The 20,424-nt window shown below is 34.2% G+C and overlaps 1 protein-coding gene across 1 annotated transcript in view; it reads left to right on the top strand.

Annotated features, from left to right (window-relative positions):
- The window catches only part of PKN2 (protein kinase N2), a 148,195-nt gene that overhangs the window by 40,246 nt on the left and 87,525 nt on the right, over positions 1-20,424 (top strand). The window contains exon 2 of the mRNA XM_014841895.3: positions 5,836-6,136. Within this exon, the coding sequence (XP_014697381.1) occupies positions 5,836-6,136 (301 nt within the window). The remainder of the gene's footprint in view (positions 1-5,835; positions 6,137-20,424) is intronic.

Genomic DNA, 20,424 nt, shown 5'->3' on the forward strand with positions numbered 1-20,424 from the left:
TTTCCCTTCTTATTAGATAGGCAGCATATATTTATTGCTGAGAAATTGAGAAAATAGGAAAACTTTGAAGAACAACATGAAAATCCTTCTTAATTTTTTACCCAGAGATAATTAATATTTTAATCTCTTTCCTTCCAGTCTTTTCTTTTTTCCATTCTTATTTTAAACATAATTTGAAATAAAACTGTGTGTACATAGCAGCAATATATCAGGTTGGACATACTGCTGTGGAATTATAAAGGGCATAAGTAAGAGAAACCTTTTCTTATTCCTTAGACTGTTTGAAATTCTGAATTTTGTTATGATGCTTACTTAGCATCTTGAACTTTTTCTTTCCTATAAGTTGATCTAAAGCTCTGCTGTTTGTAAACTTTATAGGAAAGTTTGTCTGTGACCAGCACATATTATTGATTAATTCATAACTTGCTGAATTGACCATTCTGTGTAGTAATAATTTCTACTTATTTTCGTAAGTTATATTTCTAGAATTAGAATTACTGAATCAAAGGGAATGACTATTGTTAAGTTTCTTGTTACATATTTTCAACTTTTATAATAGTTTACAGCTTATATCTGGATTATTGCCAACAGTATGATTAGAAAAACCTTTGTCAATTTGAGGTAAAAATTGTATGGTCTTTTCTGCCACAGCACAAGTTTTCTTTAATGTAAATTAACACATACATGATTAGTGAACAGAGGAATGATGTAAGTATAATATGGACACTGGTTTAGTTCATCTGTAATTTTCCCTGCAATGTAAATATTTTGAAGCAGATTTTTTTATTGTAATTTTATAGAAAGCCTTAGCAAAATATAAGTCTCTTAAGATAAAGGATGAAAATCCATTATATAAGTTTGATAGTTTGGGGCTTCTGTTGTTACTAAGGAAAAGTCTTCTGTTGATCTAATTGTCATTCATTTGTAGATAAAATACCTTTTCCCTCTTTTACTTTTGTTAGTGTTTTCATTTAATCTTATTTGCAAGTTGGCGTGAACTTCCATTCTAAGGATTTATATCATTCTTCAATTCTGGAAAATTCTCATCCGTTTCTCTCTTCATGTAGTGGTTCTCCCCCGTCTTTTTGATTCTCTTAATTTGGAACTCTTGCTAGATGCATCTTGGGTCTTCTCATTTTATCTTCCGTGTCTTTTAATTTCGTGTTTCTCTGGGTGATGAATTCAAGGTAATTTCCTCAGTTATCTATCTGCTAGAATACTAATTCATTATCTTGGCCTAAACTGCTATTTAACGTAACCACTTAATTTTGTAATTTATTTTGGTTCCTTTGAAATCCATCTAATTTTTACTCTTTGTTTTTTATTCATTGAGGTCTCTATTCCTTCTTTCATTTATTTGGCCACTTGAAACCAACTTACCTAAAAATCATTTCAATTGTTCTACCATAAATCCTGAGGGTATTGATTTTGCTAATGGTTTCCTTGTGTTTGGATTTGACCCATCTGAATGACTGTATTAAGGATATGAATGATATGAAATTTAAAGTACATTGGAAATCGGTAGGTAGAATTAATCATGAAGACTTGAAATATTTCTCAAACAAGTATTTTGTCTAGATTGATAGGGAAAGGAATAGGACATAAGAAGGACAGACCCAGTAAAAGAATATAAACAGCAAAGTGTTAGATTAATTTGACTAAAATGGAGTGGCTAAGCTTGTGATTTCAGTGGTAAAAGTATGAGAATTGTGGGGTTTCTTTTATGTGTGGATGATTGGTGGAGGATCATGAATACTGTTAGGAGCTTAGTTTTATGCCTAGGATTAGTTCTTTTGTGTTTTTCTTTTATCTCCAGCCTTTCTGAGTATATTAATAAATTTTAAAGGGAGTTTGTGATTAGAGATTGAATCTAACTTTGATGAGTAAAGGTATCTGCTGTTTACTTTTGGGGGAGGCGTGAAATTTTATAGAGTAGAAAAGAGATGTGAATGGTGGATGAAAGTGTTAAGCTTTCAAACATAAATTAGTATAGTGTAGATGGTGTAGACAGTTACTACTGCCTGTAATAGAACCTACTGAGACAAAGATTATCATTGAAGATTTTCACTGGTTAAACAGCTATTTATTTTCCTGAGGCTAATTTATTTTACCTGTGTCAAGAATATTATTTCATTACCTAGTACTGATTCCTGTCTTTTATGATATAATTGTTTTTATTAATTTTTTTAGGGTAGAGACATAATTTAATAGATGGAATATCTTATTTCAGTTCCAAATTTCCAAGAAAATTATATTTTCCAGTAACTTTCACAGTTTATTGCAACCAAAATTTTTAGGAAAGGAGTAATAGAAAGTACTGTAATCTTTCCTGTCTGCTCTCAGAGGGCATTTGTTTATTTTAAATTACTGATTATGTTGTATATATCTCCTGCTCCTTTCCAAAAGGTATTTGAGTCATGTCACAACAAAAGAAGGGAGTAAAAGTATGGTTACTAAAAATTCAGGCCTATGAAAAGGAAGAGGAAGCAAACATGCTAACCACATATAGCTCATATCTAGTTCTAGCTAATATAGTTGCTATGATTGACTATCAGTTTGCCTTTGAGCTTCCTGGGGTATGAGTTGTCTTTATCAGGAAGAGGAAAGCATGACTTTTTCAGCAATGACATATTTTCCTGAATCTTAGAAGAATATTAAATAATATAATGGGCATGTTGTTGAGTAAACAAAACAGAACTACTCTGCCAGGCATAAGCCCTGCCCTCAAATTGCTCATAGTCTTTAGGGTTGTCAGATAAGAAAAGGGATGATTGTTTAAATAAGATCCACAATATCAAAGCACACAGGAGAGTATTTTATCTAAATTCTAAGAGCATAGGCGGGGGAATTCTTTCCAAGGAAAAATTGTGATGAATTTTGAAAAAAGAAAGTAGAAATTAACTGACAAAAGAAGGGACTAGGAATTGATAGTTGAAGAGGGAGAGGTGGTACATCCCAAAGTTGCTTCGTGCACAGTAGTAGCTGAGCCAAGAGAGATTGTCTCTGGCAGTAAATTTCTGTAATTTGATATGATTGGAATTTAGAGAGCAAATTGAAAAGAAATGGAAGTTGTAGTAGGCAATTGCCTTCAAAGGTTTCACATTGAATACAGTAGCCATTTTCATATAACAGGTTTTTTTAAAAACAGCCTTTAAATCTTAGTACCACAGTTCTCAAACTGTGTAACTAACAAGGCTTTCTGGGGTGCCTCAGCAAACTCTCAGGATCCTGCAGTATGTTTTAAATTTTTCAGGGAAACACACTGGCACCATTTGTTCGATACCATGTGAACTAACTGGAATTAGTTAAGTTTCAATCTTAGATTATTCTACATTATCTTTGTATGGTGGAATACGAAATGAGGACGGGAGTGTCCAATATGATTTCAAGGTTTGGGAAATTATGAAGTAACCAACAGGCAGACACATCACATTAATAAGTAACTGTGGTTATTAAAGAGTGAAATAAAAATGTAATTTTTTCTTTCAATTTGTTTCGTTTCAAACAGCTATTAAGTTATGACGTAAGTATTTAAGTTATTTGGACCTTACTACTTAATAAACAAAATTGTTAGATATTTATTTTGGCTTTTGGGGCATAAGGAAAAAATTACTGAGACACTAAGGTCACTGTGAATCAAGAAGTTTAGGGAACATTTGGCTTAGTACATAATATTAAATCACAAATTTGTGAAAGCAGTTCATGTAAATGTTTTTTAAGTCTGTTCAGATAGAAATAAAAATATCTAGAAGAATGTAATTAGATTAAACTTTTTCATGGGAGAATTGTTTGCCTCAGTCCATTTTACCTGAAGCTAGACAGCAGAAATTCGGATTTTTTGACAGTGGTCATGTGTGCTAGCGTTATGAATAACCAGCCAACGATGGATTCATAAAGTTTGGAAACTGAATAAATGGGTGATAGGACTTATATTCCCTTATAAATAGTGAAAAACCTAGACACTATTTTGGCCCAGTTAGAAAATCATTGTGTATCCCCGTAGATAAGAATCCAAAATTTAAGGCCAGTAGGTGTAGATCACCTATCCCAACGATTCTTAATCTAAGATCCATGGATCCTGGAAATTGTACATACAAACACAGAATTTTCTCTGTTCTACTGTTTTTTGTTGGAGTATCAAAAGGGTTCTTGGCCCCACAAAGGTTAAGAACAGATTTATAGATCAACTACTTCGTGTTTTGCATAGTATACCTGTTAGCACAGGGTAAATTGGTACCAAAGCCAAGACTAGATCCCACATCTTGCCATCTATTAACTCACTATTTGCAAGATACATGTTTTTTAGAAGTTAAGAATTAGATGTAAAAAGTATTTACACCAAGAATTTAAATAGAACTTATTTATCTGGTTGTGATGAATTGCCCCCAAAATTAAAGAAAATCTTCTAATTAATTAGGTCTGTGGTTCAACAGGTACATAAAGGGTACACAGTGAAATGTAAACCTCTCTCTTTTTTATGTCCTTCACACACTCAATTCCTCTTCTCAAAGGTAAACATTCTCTAGTTTCAGAAATTAAAAATTTAAAAACCAATAGTATTATAGTAATGGAGTTTAAAATAGTGAATGATATACAAATACCTAGAAGATAGCTTTGGTTGTTTTAAATGTCGAATAGATGTGTTTACCTGATTCAATTTTCATTTTAATATGAATAACTAGTGCTGCGTATTGTCTTAGCTTCTATCAGTAGGACATAATTTAAACATATTTTCTAGTAATGATGATTTTGTAGTGAGTCAACCAAATTGTCCATTGGGATAGTTAGCCATGAAATATGTAAATAGAGTTCTGAATAGTCTCCCCAAGCCTTGACACATTTAATTCATTAACTAAAAAGTGATCATAAGGATGTAACTTTATTTTGCCAATATTAGTTTATTTTTAAGAAGTTTCTTATAGAAGATAAATGGAGTTTATCTCACCTATGGAAGTTAATAGGAATTTTCACTTATTAAGTGACCACAGTGTGCCAAGAATTGTATTTGGAGCTTCACATACAATAGTTTGAGTTATCAAAGTCTCTCTGAAAGGTGGCTAATGTTATTATTTAGATTTTACAGATGATTAAACTGAGTATTTGAAAGGTTAAATAACATGCCCAAGATTCACAGTGTAGGGATTAGGATCTAGTTTGGGTTCATTGTAGTTAGTATCATGGAATTGATTCCAACTCCTAGAGACTCTGTGTACAGTGGAATCCTGCCTGGATGTACCATCCTCTCATCTTCTGGCACTATATCAGACAGTGCTTCACTGCTATTCATAGGGTCCTCATGGCATATTTTTTCAGAAGTGGGTGGCCAGATCCTTCTTCCTAGTCCGTCTTAGTCTGGAAGCTCCACTGAGACCTGTCCACTATGGGCGACCCTGCTGGTGTTTGAAATACCGGTGGCATAGCTTTCAGCATCACAGCAACACACAGCTACCACAGCATGGCAACCAACAGATGGGTGGTATCGTTCCCTGACCTGTGAGAGTGCCGAATCTTAATCACTAGACCACCAACTTTGGTTCATAGGATATCAAAAATCCACTATCTTTATACAACTGTAAGATGCTTTTGTGTGTAAATGTGTTTGTTTTAATGTAATTTTGTCAGGTAATGCTATTTAGTAAGTGGGCAGAGTTTTCGAACTTATGATTCTGTATGGTTATAATAAAGGTAAATAAATAGTCTGTTGCTTATTAAGGGAAGAATTAAATGTAATGTACTTAATAATCACTTTATGCAGTTTTATTCTTATGCTGCACATTTTACTGAGTAGCTCACTTTCCTAAACTCCCCCATTTGTATGTTTCTTTTTTTCTGTAGGGAGATTCCCGAGGTCTTCCATTTTCTGAGAATGTGAGTGCCGTTCAAAAATTAGACTTTTCAGATACTATGGTGCAACAGAGATTGGATGATATCAAGGATCGAATCAAGAGAGAAATAAGGAAAGAACTGAAAATCAAAGAAGGAGCTGAAAATCTGAGGAAAGTCACAACAGATAAAAAAAATTTGGCTTATGTGGACAACATTTTAAAAAAATCAAATAAAAAATTAGAAGAACTGCATCATAAGCTACAGGAACTAAATGCACATATTGTTGTATCAGATCCAGAAGATGTTACAGGTAATACATATTGTATTTGATGTTTATATGGTATACCAATAAGAATTGAATCATTTTTAAAAACAGTAAGATTTGTGACATATACAGTTTTTAGCTTTTCTGAAAGTACAGGGTCTTTATTTTTTTTTTTTGCAGTTAAGGTCTTGTTTATATTCTATTCAGAAGTACAGTGGGTTGATGAATATGAAAATTGAAGTGTTTACTTAGAGATGAATAACTCTGCTGTCTATTCTCTTACCCTCTGTCAGTAAGACATTACTTAGTTATTTTCCAGTATTAATGTTTTGTATTAAGTCAACCACATGCTCTTACCTGATTCATCCTTGTGATCAGTAGGATGAGTTTGCCAGATGACTTTTTAAAGTTAAAAATGCATTGTATGACCAAGGGATATTTTTATTCTTTGCAAGTGTAATTAATAAAACTTATGACCTTTGTTCTTCATGCTCTAAGCTACTGAATTAATGAAACCACCAGGCATATTGTTTAAAAAAGAAGAAAATTTCAAAAGCCAAACAATACTTTTTTTCCCCTTAAATATAGAAAATAAAAGGAAAATATAACCCAGAAGTCCAATTTAAGAGCATAATTTTTAAACAATGGAAGTAACAAATGTTCATTTTGGAAATTTTTCCATGGTACAGAAAATAAAAATAGAAAAATTACCTCTCTCCACCCTAAACTCTCTCCCCAAAGATAGTGTTATTAACTTGTTGTTGTATATCCTTCCAGGAAAAGTTTTCTATATTTGTACCAATGTCCATCCATCCATATATACATTCCTTCTAAAACTTTTTACTTAAAAAATTATATGACACATTTGATTTAATAGTTTTGTCTTTGCAAAGATGATGTTTTTAGTAAGGTTGATCTCTATAATCCTCAATTTCTTCATTTGCAAAGAAAAGGAATGATTATATAGAGAGTAATGTATCTAGTACTGTAGAATTTTTAGAAGAACCTTTGTGATTAGCTAATAAGAAATAACAGATATAAGTAAAATTAAATTTGATTAAGAAAATACATAAAGTTTACTAAGAACCTTAAATTATTAATCTCAAAAGTTGCATAAAATACTTCTGATACTCAGTACTTGATAGAACTTGTTTTAATGGATCATTTTCAACATCTGAGATTTAACTTAGGGATTTCACTTGGAGACTCTATGTAGAGATTTCAACCTTATAAGAATAATTGAATCTTAAAAATGAAAGAAATCCTAGAGAAACCAGCCTTCTTATTTTAGAGCTGAAATAATCCCAAGGATGGGAATTAATTTGCCCGGAATCAAAAAGTTAGCCGAAGAACTCTTTAACTCCTCATCTAGTCTTCTCCTACCCACACATTTAATAATTACATTATGATTGAAAATTTGTATTATGAAAATGCTTTTTTTAGCAATATCATATAAACTTGGAAATAGCCTGTTCTGTTGGAACTCTGCCGAGCTCTACATTTTTTGCCTGTTGCTTCTTTAGGAGAGGTCCAAAAGAAGAAACTGTGCTGCAGCTTTAAACTTTGTTTATTTTGAGAAAACATTTTCATCCTCACAGAATACTGATAACTACCTCTAATTGGATATAGAAGAGTTTTTGCCACACAAAAAGTAGCCCATTTGGTTTCCTCAGTTCCTTTTTAAAAATTGCCTTTACTGAAGTATATTACATATGATAAAATGCATATATTTTAAGTGTACGATTTAATGAGTTTTAATACGTGTATACCCAGCTAACCGTCGCTACAACCGGTGATCCTGAACATGTCCATCACTTCAGTGGTTCTCTTGTATACATACTTCCCAGTCAATCTCCAAATCCCACCCCTGGCTTTAGGCAACCACTGGTCTACCTTCAGTCACTTTAGATTAGATTTGTCTTTCCTACAGTTTCATATAAAGACATGGCCTGTAAGTCCTACCAGCAAATTCCTTTTCTCCCTCAAAAGCCTATTTGAATATCACTGTGAAACCTTCCTTGACTTTCTCTGATTATCTTCTCTGTTCTTCTTTGTCCATTCATTGTTGTATTGAAATTCGTTTCTGTACATGTTTATATCACTTCCTAAACTGTATGATCTCTGAGAGCAGGGACATGTTTTTCATTCATCTATTTTCAAGGCTTATTATAGAGCCTAGAACATAGTAGGTGTTTAATTGCAAATATTATATCTCAAAAAAAAAAACTGAGTAAAAATCTTATATTCTTGAAATTAATACCAAAGCATAATTTATCATGGTACTTTAAAATTTAATAACTTGGGGAACAAAACGTCAAATAAAAGTTTTAGGATATAGAAATGTAGAAACTTTCTTTACTGATCATTTTTAATATTGACTTTTCATGTAATTGCTAGCGCAAATGTTATACGAAATATAACTTTCTACTGTGATTTCTTAATACTTCAGTTTGTTTAGAATAAACTTGACAAGTTGGTTAAAATTTGAATTTATTAAGGGGCCAGCCTGGTGGCGCAGCGGTTAAGTTCGTGTGCTCTACTTCAGCGGCCCAGGGTTCACCGGTTCAGATCCCGGGTGCGGGCCTACGCACTGCTTGTCAAGCCAGGCTGTGGCAGGCGTCCTACATCTAAAGTAGAGGAAGATGGGCACAGATGTTAGCTCAGGGCCAGTCTTTCTCAGCAAAAAGTGGAGGATTGGTGGCAGATGTTAGCTCAGGGCTAATCTTCCTCAAAAAAAAAGTTTTATTAAAAAAATAGTTTTCTTTGCAGATGGCATATTCACACAACTTGGTCATAAGTTTTTTTCTTTTTCCCTCACTACTTATTTGAGAGCATTAAAAGCAACACCACCACCATAGAAGATTAAAGGTAGTTCAACATTAATTTTAGATCAGATTGCCATAAAATTGTATATGTTTTACATTGTGTACTAAGGTAAACAAAACCATTTATTTTAGATTAGGTCCAACAAGGAAATTCAAGGACATAGTACTTTGCGTTCAGTTCTCTAAAGTATGTGGATTAATAGCACAAGTATTTGGCTAATTCCTCTTGTCTTGGGGGTATGTAAGCAGAATCAATGATTCAAGGAAAAAGGGACAAAATTTAAGTCTGCGTTGTATAAATGATTACTGTGTAAGTAGTTAGGAGGCTTGCCCTTAATTCACATCTGCAATAATTAACTGTATTGATCTTTAGTTTCTTATTTGTAAAATAAGGATTTTTTTCTCCTCAAAACCCCAGAGCAAAGTTGTCTATCCTACTTGTAAGTCATTCTGGTTCTTCTATGTGGGATGATGCCACAGCATGGCTTGATGAGCAGCGTGTAGGTCCATACCCAGAATCCAAACTGGCGAACCCCAGGCTGCTGAAGCAGAGCACACAAACTCAACCACTCAGCCACGGGGCCAGCGCCCTAAAATAAGGATTTTTATCAGACGAGCTTTGAGACTTTTAGCTGTAAAAATGTCTGAAATGTTGCTTATTATAATGTCAAGATCTAATCATTTAGGACTGTTATTTGTAAAATATATGTGTTCAATTTTTCTTAAGAGTAGTTGAATTTTTTGATATTTTCTTCAGGCTCATGATACTCTTAAGCTTCCTGTTCACCTTCTGTATACTTCAAGAATAGTCTTTATGGATTATTGTTATTATCCCACATGGAAATTATAAAGATATTATTAGATGAGGCTGAATGCGCTTCTTGAAAAAGATTATTGGATCTCTATAAAGTGGAGTGGTAATCTAAGCCTTAGTTTGCACCTGAGACTCCAAAAGGAAATATTTGGGAAAGAACCAGTTTTCTAAATCTTGGACTCATGTGTATCACCCCTAAAGAAGAGAATAAGAGCATTTCTCATATTTTAAGTACATCTAATAATTTGTGTAGTATAAGCCCCTCTATTTTCTTCTCTGTTTTCTACTTTTCTCCTTCCTCTTCCCATTTCCATCCTCAGACCCCACCAAACTTAGGTTGATTTTTACCTATTGAGGTAGCGAATATTTTCTTTACTTTCTAGAATATCCAGAAGGGAAATATTGTTAGTATAAAACTAATAGTATTTGGATTTTTTTTGGAGTTAACCTTGGAAGATCTTCTAAATTCTGGAGATATAACTATATTGAGGAAGTTTTCTTTCTTAATGACTAACGTGCAGTTTGTGAAGTCTGTCTTGAATGAATAGAAGTGAGAATTTAATTTTCTTTTTTGTTGTTGGCCTCTCCGCTGAAATGTGGCATAGAAATTATTGTTGAATTTTATGTGTATTTAAATGTAAATGTGGAATCTGTGGCTTGGTTTGTTATGTAATTTCTACATATTTCTTATTTCTGACTGATTTTCTCATTTTGAGGTAAACATATTTTGTTAAATTGTGAACTCTCAAAGAAAGAATTTCCATTAAGTAACTCTGATCATTAATTAGAAAGTCACTTTTAAAACCCCTGGATTTGTTTCCTCGTCTTTAAAATCATGAGATTAAATGGTTTGTAGATCTCTAACACTTGGATTCTTTGATGATATACTTTTTTTAAACAGTTAATACACAGTAAAATTGATTCTTTTCTGGTACACCGTTCCATGAATTTTAATATACGTATAGGTTTACCTACCACCACCACAGTCAGGAAAAGGAGCAGTGCTATCACTTTGTAGTCACACCCTCTCCCCACTCCATGTCCTCTGGCAACCATTGATCTGTTCCCTGTCATTATAGTTTGCTTGGCAAGAATATCATATAAATGGAATCATAATGTATATAACCTTTTGAGACTGACTTCTCTCACTCAGCATAATGCTTTTTGAGATTCATGCAGGTTGTTGCATTTATCAATAGTTATTTTTTTTTACTGCTGAGTAATAGTCCATTGTACTGATGTGCCTCAGTTTGTTTATCCATTCATCAAGAACATTAGGGTTTTTTCCTAGGTTTTGCCAGTTATCAGTAAAGCTGGTGTAACTACCCATGAACAGGTTTTGTGTGAACATGTTTTTGGTTCACTTTGGGAAATGCTTAGGAGTGTGGTTGCTAAGTTATGTTAAGAGTAAATTTATTGTTGTTAAGAAACTGCCAAAATGTTTTCTGGAGTGGCTATATTGTTTTTCATTCTCACCAGCAATACATGAGAGTTCCAGCACTTGGTATTGTTAATATATTTTTTAACCAGTCTAACAGATGTATAGTGGTTGATGATATACATTGTTGTGATCAGAGGGAAGAAAAAGAAAAAGAAAGTAGCACCATCTTAAGGAGAACTTATGAAAGAATTGTGTGTGCCGTAGGTACATTTATATTCAGAGTGAGGAAGTCTTCTCTACCAGGAAATGCAATGTGCAGTTTTTAAACATTAAGATGTAATATAAGAGATACCAGCAGTTCTGAAATTTTTAACGCCTAGGTTGCTTATTTCACCTAAAATAAAAAATATTACCACTCACAATCTTATCCATGCTATTTTTGTAAAACATTAAAGTTAAACCAGAGATTGTACTAGTTATAAAATATCTCAGCAAACTTCAATTGGTGACATTGGCAAAATAACTGATTAAGCATCCATTAATAATAAGTGAACATTCAGGGCCAGCCCCATGGCCTAGTGGTTAAGTCTGGCACACTCCACTTTGGCAGCCCAGGTTCTCAGATTTAGATCCCAGGCATGGACCTGCACTACTTGTCAAGCCATGCTGTGGTGGCAACCCACATACAAAATAGAGGAAGATTGGCAATGGATGTTGGCTCAGAGCAAATCTTCCTCACTAAAAAAAAAGTGAACATTCATTATAATCTGAGCAGGTTCCAAATGGCTATATAAGATGAGCATATCTGTTTAAACAAGAAAGTGGATGGGGGGGGGTAATATAAACAGTTAATATAACTGTAACACATGGCAAAATTCTGGAGTTTATTTTTAAAATGTCCATTTATAAGTAACAAGTGCAAATCAAAATATTAACCAAGTGAACAGTAACAGTAACAGAAGTTTGTGAAGGAGATACATGACTAGAAAGCTAGTGCTTCAGCGTACTAGTACTTTTATTAATGTAGATTTGTCTAGGTTTACCCCAACTGTATATTCTCTTATTTTTTTAATGCAATAAATAGTCTCATTCCATAAACAGACATCTTGGCTGTACAAGTACCACTTCATGAATATTGATCATTGGGAGTCAGCTGAGTGTAAAATAAAGACCAAAGGTAATATGATCTGAGATCTCATCCCAGCGGGATCATTACATAGTTATGTGGTTGTATACCACTTGCAACCCCTCCAGGCCTTCTTTCTCTCATTTGTAAACAAGGAGGATAGGCCATATATGCCCTGTCTAGGGTGATTTGTGAACAAGGTGTTTTAATAGCTTGAGGAAAGGTCAAGTACGAGGCATCTAAGGTGTTCTAATTCTGAACATGAAACCCCTGTTTGGATCTAAGTGAAGTCTGAGGAAGCTTTCCTGGGGCTGGGATATAAAGACTCGAAGTCACCTACATTACTAACCTCCAAGAGAATCAAGGAACCAATTTCAGGCTGGACGTTAAGTAGTCAGGAGCCTTCTAAGGATCTGGATTGCTTCTGTGTTCTAGAAAGCTAATTCATCTTGGAAGCCAGCTACTCAGTTAAGGTTTTAGAGAACATATCTGTTGCTCTGCACACACGTTGTTGGGGAAACTACTAACAAATTCCATTTTTACTCATCATTCTGGCTTTGGAAAATCACATCCCTAAGGAGATGTTAACCACTTCATATTTTCTGGTGACTTCCAAAGTGGTATCTCAAGCCAAGATGGGTTTTCTGGGCTGCTTCTGATAACTTATAGCCTTATAACCTTATGGATATTACTTGAATGTCCTATTGGCTTTGCCTCTCATCATGTTTAAAATTGAACTCTTCTTTCCTTGAACAGTACCTCTAAATCTTTCCCTTTGTTTTCTGTCCTGTTAATGGCATGACCCCAGTAATCTGTAACTAAAACTTGACTTTTAATATAGATGCCTTCTTTTCTTTTTACTTTCACTCTCAAATTAAGTCTGTAAGTGAAGTCACCAAGCCCTATAGATTCTACCTCTGACATAGGTCTCAAATCTATATCTTTTCTCATCCTTACTGCCAAAGCCTACAAGTCCGGTATTTCTCTAACCCAACCTAAACGCTGCTACTGATATTTTTTACTTAGTAGTCAGATTTGATCGTGTTATTTTCTTGCTCTAAATCTTTTGGTGGCTTTTCATTCCCTACAGAATACAGTATAAATTTGTAGCATGACAGAGATGCCCTTCATATAATCTGGCCACTTCCTAGTACTTCAACTCCTGTTCCTCTCAAGTCTAATTTTCCCCTTTTTCCACCTGTCTTTATGTTGGCACTATCTTTTTACCTCTCTCCACTTGTATGTGGGTATGTACATGTGCATGTGTGTATAGTTTGGCAAAATCTAGGTGGTGAGTGTATATGGGCGCTCACTGTAAAATTCTTTCAACTTTGCATCATATTTGAAAATGTCTATATATACACATATAATCCTGTATGTATAGACACACATACCCATGTGTACAGATACATACAGGTTGTAAATGTACATGTATATGTATATGAATACTTTAAGCTTTTTGAGAAAAGGAATTTTGTCACTCTTTTGTTCCATTTGCACAATATCTTGATATATATGATATAACCAGTTCCCTGTATTAAATTTCCTCTGTTTAAAATATCTAGTATGGTTTCTGTTTGTCTTCTAGACTCTGAATGGTATACTTTCTTTCCATACCATACAACAAACTTAGAATACTTTAATTCCAATCTACTTAACTCCACTTGATTTATATGCCATTGTCCCTATGTCCATTCTAGTTTCATCATTTTATCTTCAGTTCCACAAATTAATTGTTTTTTAAAATTGGCACCTGAGCTAACAACTGTTGCCAATCTTCTTTTCTTTTCTTTTCTGCTTTTTCTCCCCAAATCCCCCCAGTACATAGTTGTATATTTTAGTTGTGGGTCCTTCTAGTTGTGTCATGTGGGACGCCACCTCAGCAGGGCCTAATGAGCAGTGCCATGTCTGTGCCCAGGATCCAAACCGGCAAAACCCTGGGCCACCGAAGCAGAGTGTGCAAACTTAACTGCTCAGCCATGAGACTGGCCCCAAAGATCTAGTTATTATTGTTTTATATAGTCATTGTTAGTTTATAATTATCTGCATGTTTGTCATTTTCTTTGTTCACCATTTCTTCATGCTTCTCAGACTTTCCTTCTAGAATCATTTTCTTTCTTTCTCATCCTGAAAGTATGTACAGTAGTCTCCCCTTTTCTTCCTGAAAGTATATACAGTGGTATCCATGGTTTCGCTTTCCATGGTTTCCGTTATCCACGGTCAGCTGTGGTCCAAAAATATTAAATGGGAAATTCCAGAAATAATTCGTAAGTTTTAAATTGTGTACCATTCTGAGTAATGTGGTGAAATCTCATACTGTCTTGTTCTGTCCTGCCTGAGATGTAAATCGTTCCTTTGTCCAGTGTATCTGTGCTGTGTATGCTACCTACCTATTAGGTACTTAGTAACTGTCTTAGTTATCAGATCAAGTGTCACAGTATCACAGTGCTTGAGTTCAAGTAACCCTTATTTTACTTAATAATGGTCCCAAAGCCAACTTTATTATTAGTTGTTGTTAATCTCTTACTGTACCTAATTTATAAATTAAACTTTATCATATGTATGTATGTATGTATGTATGTATGTATAGAAGGAAACATAACATATATGTAGGGTGCAGTACTATCCATGGTTTCAGGCATCCACTAGGGGTCTCAGAACATATTCACCATAGATAAGGGGAAACTAGTGTACTTTAGAAAAATATTTCCCCCAATATACAATTTTAGGTTGACATTTACTTTCTCTCAGCACTTGGAAACTATTTCACAGTCTTCTGGAGTCCACTGTTGTTCAGGAGGCAGCTGTCAGTCTAATGGTCGAAGCCAGATAATCTGCCTTTTCTCCCTAACTTCTTTTAAGATACTCTTTGTCTGCAGTGTTCTGTTCTTTGAGTATAATGTAGATTTCCTGTTGTTTGATCTTCGTGGGATTTGTTGGGTTTCCTGAATCTGAGATTCATATATTTCATCGACTATGGGAAATTCTTAGCCCCTCTCCCTTTGAGTATCATACCCCGTCTATTTCCTCTACTCTTTCATGTTGGAATTCCAATTAAATGTATGATAATTTCTTCAAACCTGTCTCTGTTTCTCTAATTCTCTCTTTACCTGCATCCAGTTTGCTCTTGATGACATATATTTCTAATTTCTGTTACATGTTTTTTAATACTAGAAATTCTATTTTGTTAATCTTGGTAATTTTTGATAGTCTCTTTTCCAAGTCATTATTTTGATAGCCCTTATATTTAGTTTTACGTATTAAATAGATTTTTTCCCATTCTGTATAAGATAATAACAATAAGTGAAATCTTTGATACTCTACTCCTATAGTTTTTTTCTCACTCATGGTGGATTTTTTTTTCCTACCTGAGCTTTGTGGTTTCTAATTGTGTGTACATTTTCACTGAAACATTATCTGTGGGAATTCCTTTAGGTCTGGATTTAAAGTGCCTTCTTTCAAAGAGGATTTTTTGGTTCTGTAAGATGCCTAGAAGCATTACCAACCTGAGGGCAATTAAAATTTAAGCTGAAGTTTTTGGAGGCCACATAGATAGTATGATTCCTGCCTCAAACCTATATGAGAGTAGTAGGAATTTTTAAAGAATATCTCTTTCCCCTCCCCTGAGTCACCCCAAGTCAAACACAAGTCAGCAAATAATTCAGCCATTATCAGTGGCACCCTTTTGAGATTCCTCTCTTTAATCAGGTTTTTCCTGATCCAATTGCCTACTTTGTAGGAGCCCCCAGGCCATTTCTTGGGCTGTTACTAAAATCCTAGCTTTTTACTCCACCAAGATGATGAAATCCTAGCAAGAGTCTCTTTTTATCAGAAAAGCAAAAGCCATCTTAGAAGCACAAAGCTACAGATGTCTATTTACATTACTCCTGGGATTGGGTCATCAGACCATGCACTGCCTTCTCCTTAACCTCCAACTGCAAGTGAAACTAAAAATCTAGTTTTTTTGTTTTGTTTTCTCCCTTAACCTGCCTGTTATTTTAAGCAAGAAAGGAGGAGATTGAACACGGGCTATAAAGTTAGTCTACCTACAGTTCAGGTAAAGATTGAAAATATCTTCCAACTCTGTAATTTACTTAAAGTGTCTTGTAGCACTTTAAATTTTATAGGTAATTGTTAACGTTTCTTGAGTTATTTTTGGTGAAATTATAGTTTCTTAGGATGTTCTCCATTTTATGTAATTTTCAAATCTAGTGATATGACTTACAATATTAGTGTATTATCCATTTAAAGTTAGCATGTATCTATAGTAACATTCCCACTTTTATTCCTAATATTGGTATGTTCTTCATTTTTTCCCTTGCTCACTTCTCCAAGATTTGTCATATTATTAGTCTACTCCCTCCACAAAAAAATAATTTGGCTTTACTAATCCTTTCTTTTGTGTATTTGTTTCTATTTTGTTGATCTCTGCCATAATCTTTATTACTTCTCTTCTCTCATTCTCTTTAGAATTGTTTGGCCATATTTTTAACCAACTGAGACAGATGCTTAGCACTTTAAACTTATTCTATTTTCTGATATGTACATTCAAGGTTCATGAGTATCCTCTAAGTATTGCTTTAGCTGCCTCACAAAAGTTGTGATGTGTAAAATTTTTTTAAATTATTTTTATTGAGATGTAATTGACATATAACATTATGTAAGTTTAAGGTATACAATATGTTGGTTTTATACATTTATATATTGCAGTATGTTTACTGTAGCATTAGCTGATACCTGTATTACATCACATAATTATCATTTCTTTTTTGAGGGAAACAATTAAGAGCTAGTCTTTTAGTACTTTTGAAGTTTTAGTGCAATGTTGTTGACTCTAATCAGATAATAATTAGATATAATAATTAGATTATAATTAGATATCCAGGACTTATTTTTCTACTGGTTCCCAGTTTGTACATTTGAACAACATATCCCCAATTCCTCCACCCTTCAACCTCTGGTAACCACCATTCTAATCTCTGTTTTACCAGATCTTGGCTTTTTAAAATTCCACATATAAGTGATAGCATACAGTATTTGTCTTTGTCTGACTTGTCTCACTTAGCACAATGCCCTCAAGATCCATCCATGTTGCAAATGTCAGGATTTTCTTCTTTTTCGTGACTGAATAATATTCCATTGTGTTTATGTATGTGTATACATATATACGTTATGTGTATACATATATACATGGACACATACAGATATACATTACATCTTCATTCATCTGTTGACAGACACTTAGGTTGTTTCCATATCTTGACTATTTCCGTATCTGCAGTGAGTAATGCTGCAGTAAAGGTGAGAGTGCATATATATCTCTTTGATATCATGTTTTCATTTTCTTTGGATGTATACCCAGGAGTGGGATTGTTCGATCATATGGTAGTTCTACTTTCAATTTTTTGAGGAACTTCAATACTGTTTTCCATAGTAACTGCACCAATTTACATTCCCACCAACAGCGCACAAGGCTTGCATTATCTTCACAGCCTTGCCAACACTTCTCTTTTGTCTTCTTGATGTTAGCCATTCTCAGAGGTGTGAGGTGATATCTCAGTGTGAATTTGATTTGCATTGCCCTGATGATTAGCAGTGTTGGGCATCTTTTCATGAACCTGTTAGCTAATTGAAGTTTTCTTTGTAAAAATGTTGATTTAGTTCCTCTACCCATTTTTTAATCAGATTGTGTGGGGTTTTTTGTTATTGAGTTGCGTGAGTTTTTTATAATTTTGGATATTAACCTCTTGTCAAATAGATGATTTGCAACTATTTTCTCCCATTCTGTAGGTTGCTTTTTCATTTTGTTGATTGTTTTTTGTGTGCAGAAGCTTTTTAGTTTGAGGTAGACTGACGTTAACTTTTGCTTTTGTTGCTTGTGCTTTTGGAGTCATATCCCAAAAACCATTGCTGAGACCAACATCTAGGGCCTTTTCTCTATGTTTTTATCTAGGAGTTTTATGGTATCAGGTCTTATATTTAAGTCTTTGATCCCTTCCAAGTTACCAACATCTATCTATTACCAGATGTTAAGGTGGGCAAGACTCCTCCTGGGTCTCCTGGCCTGTGGTACTGGATACCACAAATCCTGCAAAGGTACTTTTGTCCCTGGATGGATGTCTTATTCATTTTTTAAAAAGAGGGACAGAAAGAAGTAACGTCTCACAGTGATATCACCTAAAGTTTTATTCAGTTTCAAATATTTTCTCATTTCCATTATGTCATTGTCATTCTGATTTACTTAAAAATGTTTCTTAGTTATTAACCATATGAAGATTTTCTAGTTATTCTTTATTTATTGATTTCTTGATTTATTACAAAGTGGTCCCTTGAAATTTGCTGAGACTTACTTTATGGCCATGTATAATCAAATTTTTTAAATGTTCTGTGTGTGCTTAAAAATAATGAATATTCTCCAGTTTTGGGGGGTTATTCTTTGTATGTTTATAGGTCAGGCATTTAATTTTGGTGTTAAAATCTTCTGTATCCTTACTGGATTTTTGTCTGCTTATTCTATTAATTACTAAAAACATTGTCTTAATATTTAGTGGAATGTGGAGTTGTTACTTTCTTTTTAATTCTGTCAATTTTTGCTTTATTTTTTGGCCATGTTATTGGGCATCTACAAATTTAGAATGGATGTAGCTATCTGGTGAATTTAACCTTTTATTATTATGAAATGACATTTTTGTCTCCAATAATCTTTATGCCTCAAAGTATCTTTTGTCTATTATTAGTAGAGTTTGGGGATTGGGGTTATTGATTGTGTAGTGTATCTTTTTTTCATTCTTTTACTTTCAGTTTTTCTATATCATTATGTTTTAGATGTGTCTCTTGTAAATAGCATATAGTTGGATTTGATTGTAGTCGTTTGTTTTACCCAGTCTAATGATCTCTGTCCTTCACCTGGATCATTTAGTCCATTATATTTAAATAATTACTGACTTATTTGAGTTTATATTTAATATCTTACTTTGTGCTTTCAACTTTTTTTTCCTTTCTTGCCATTTTTGTCTTCCCCTACTGGGTTGTTACTGTCAGATTTTTTTTTCTTTCTCTTCCTTCTTGTGTTGTGAGTTTGTGGTTAAAATGACAAGATTATATTTATTCTTGGTGTTTCCCTTCCTTTTATCTTTAATGTTATATTTAACTGTTGCTAACCTGTTCTGATGGAGAGCTGCTACTTTCTGTTGTTGTCCTTCTACTTATCTCCTTTCCTCTGGGTTTTGTAACCCCTTTCCTTCTTTTGATTTTTCAGGTATGAGGGTCTTCCTGAGCATTTCTTGAAGAGGAGGTCTTGTGGCAATGAACTCCCTTAACTTTTGTTTGTCTGGGAAAGTTTTTATTTATCCATCGTATTTGAAGGATATTTTCACTGGGTAGAGTATTCTTGGCTGCAAGTTTTTGTCCTTCAGAGTTTTGAATATATCATTCCACTCTCTTCTAGCCTGTAAGGTATCTGCTGAGAAATCTACTGACAGCCTTATGGGGGTTCCTTTGTAGATTATTTTCCTCCGTCTTGCTGCCCTTAGTATTTTCTGTTTGTCATTGACTTTTGCAAGCTTCACTAATATGTGCCTTGGGATTGGTCTTTTTACATTGATAAAGTTTGGAGATCTGTTGGCTTCTGTCAACTGGAGTTCCATCTCTCTCCCCAGGTTTGGAAAGTTCTCAGCCATTATTTCTTTGAACAGGCTTTCTACCCCCTTCTCCTTCTCCTCTCCCTCTAGGACACCTATAATCCTTATGTTGCATCTCCTAATTGAGTCAGATAATTCTTGGAGAGTTTCTTCATTTCTTTTTAGTCTTAGTTCTCTCTCCTCCTGTCTGCAGCATTTCTGTATTGCTGTCCTCCAAATTGCTAATTCTGTCCTCCATATTATCGACCCTACTGTTCAGAGAGTCCAGATTTTTCTTAATCTCCTCCATTGTGTTCTTCATCTCTAGTATTTCTGATTGGTTCTTCTTTATAGTATCAAGCTCTTTTGTGACAAAGCTCCTGAACTTGTTGAGTTGTCTATCTGTATTCTCTTTTAACTCATTGAGCTGTTGCTGACCAGACCTAGGCCCCTCCTTGTAGTCACAGTGGTCCTGTGGGGTCTCTTGTTAGCTTTGGAGACAATTGCAAGGGGGCCTCAGGCTGCTGGTGCCTCCTGTCACAGACCACCTACACTCGCTCTCTCCTTG

The sequence above is a fragment of the Equus asinus genome, chromosome 16 (genome assembly GCF_041296235.1).
Source record: "Equus asinus isolate D_3611 breed Donkey chromosome 16, EquAss-T2T_v2, whole genome shotgun sequence".
Taxonomy (NCBI): Eukaryota; Metazoa; Chordata; class Mammalia; order Perissodactyla; family Equidae; genus Equus; species Equus asinus.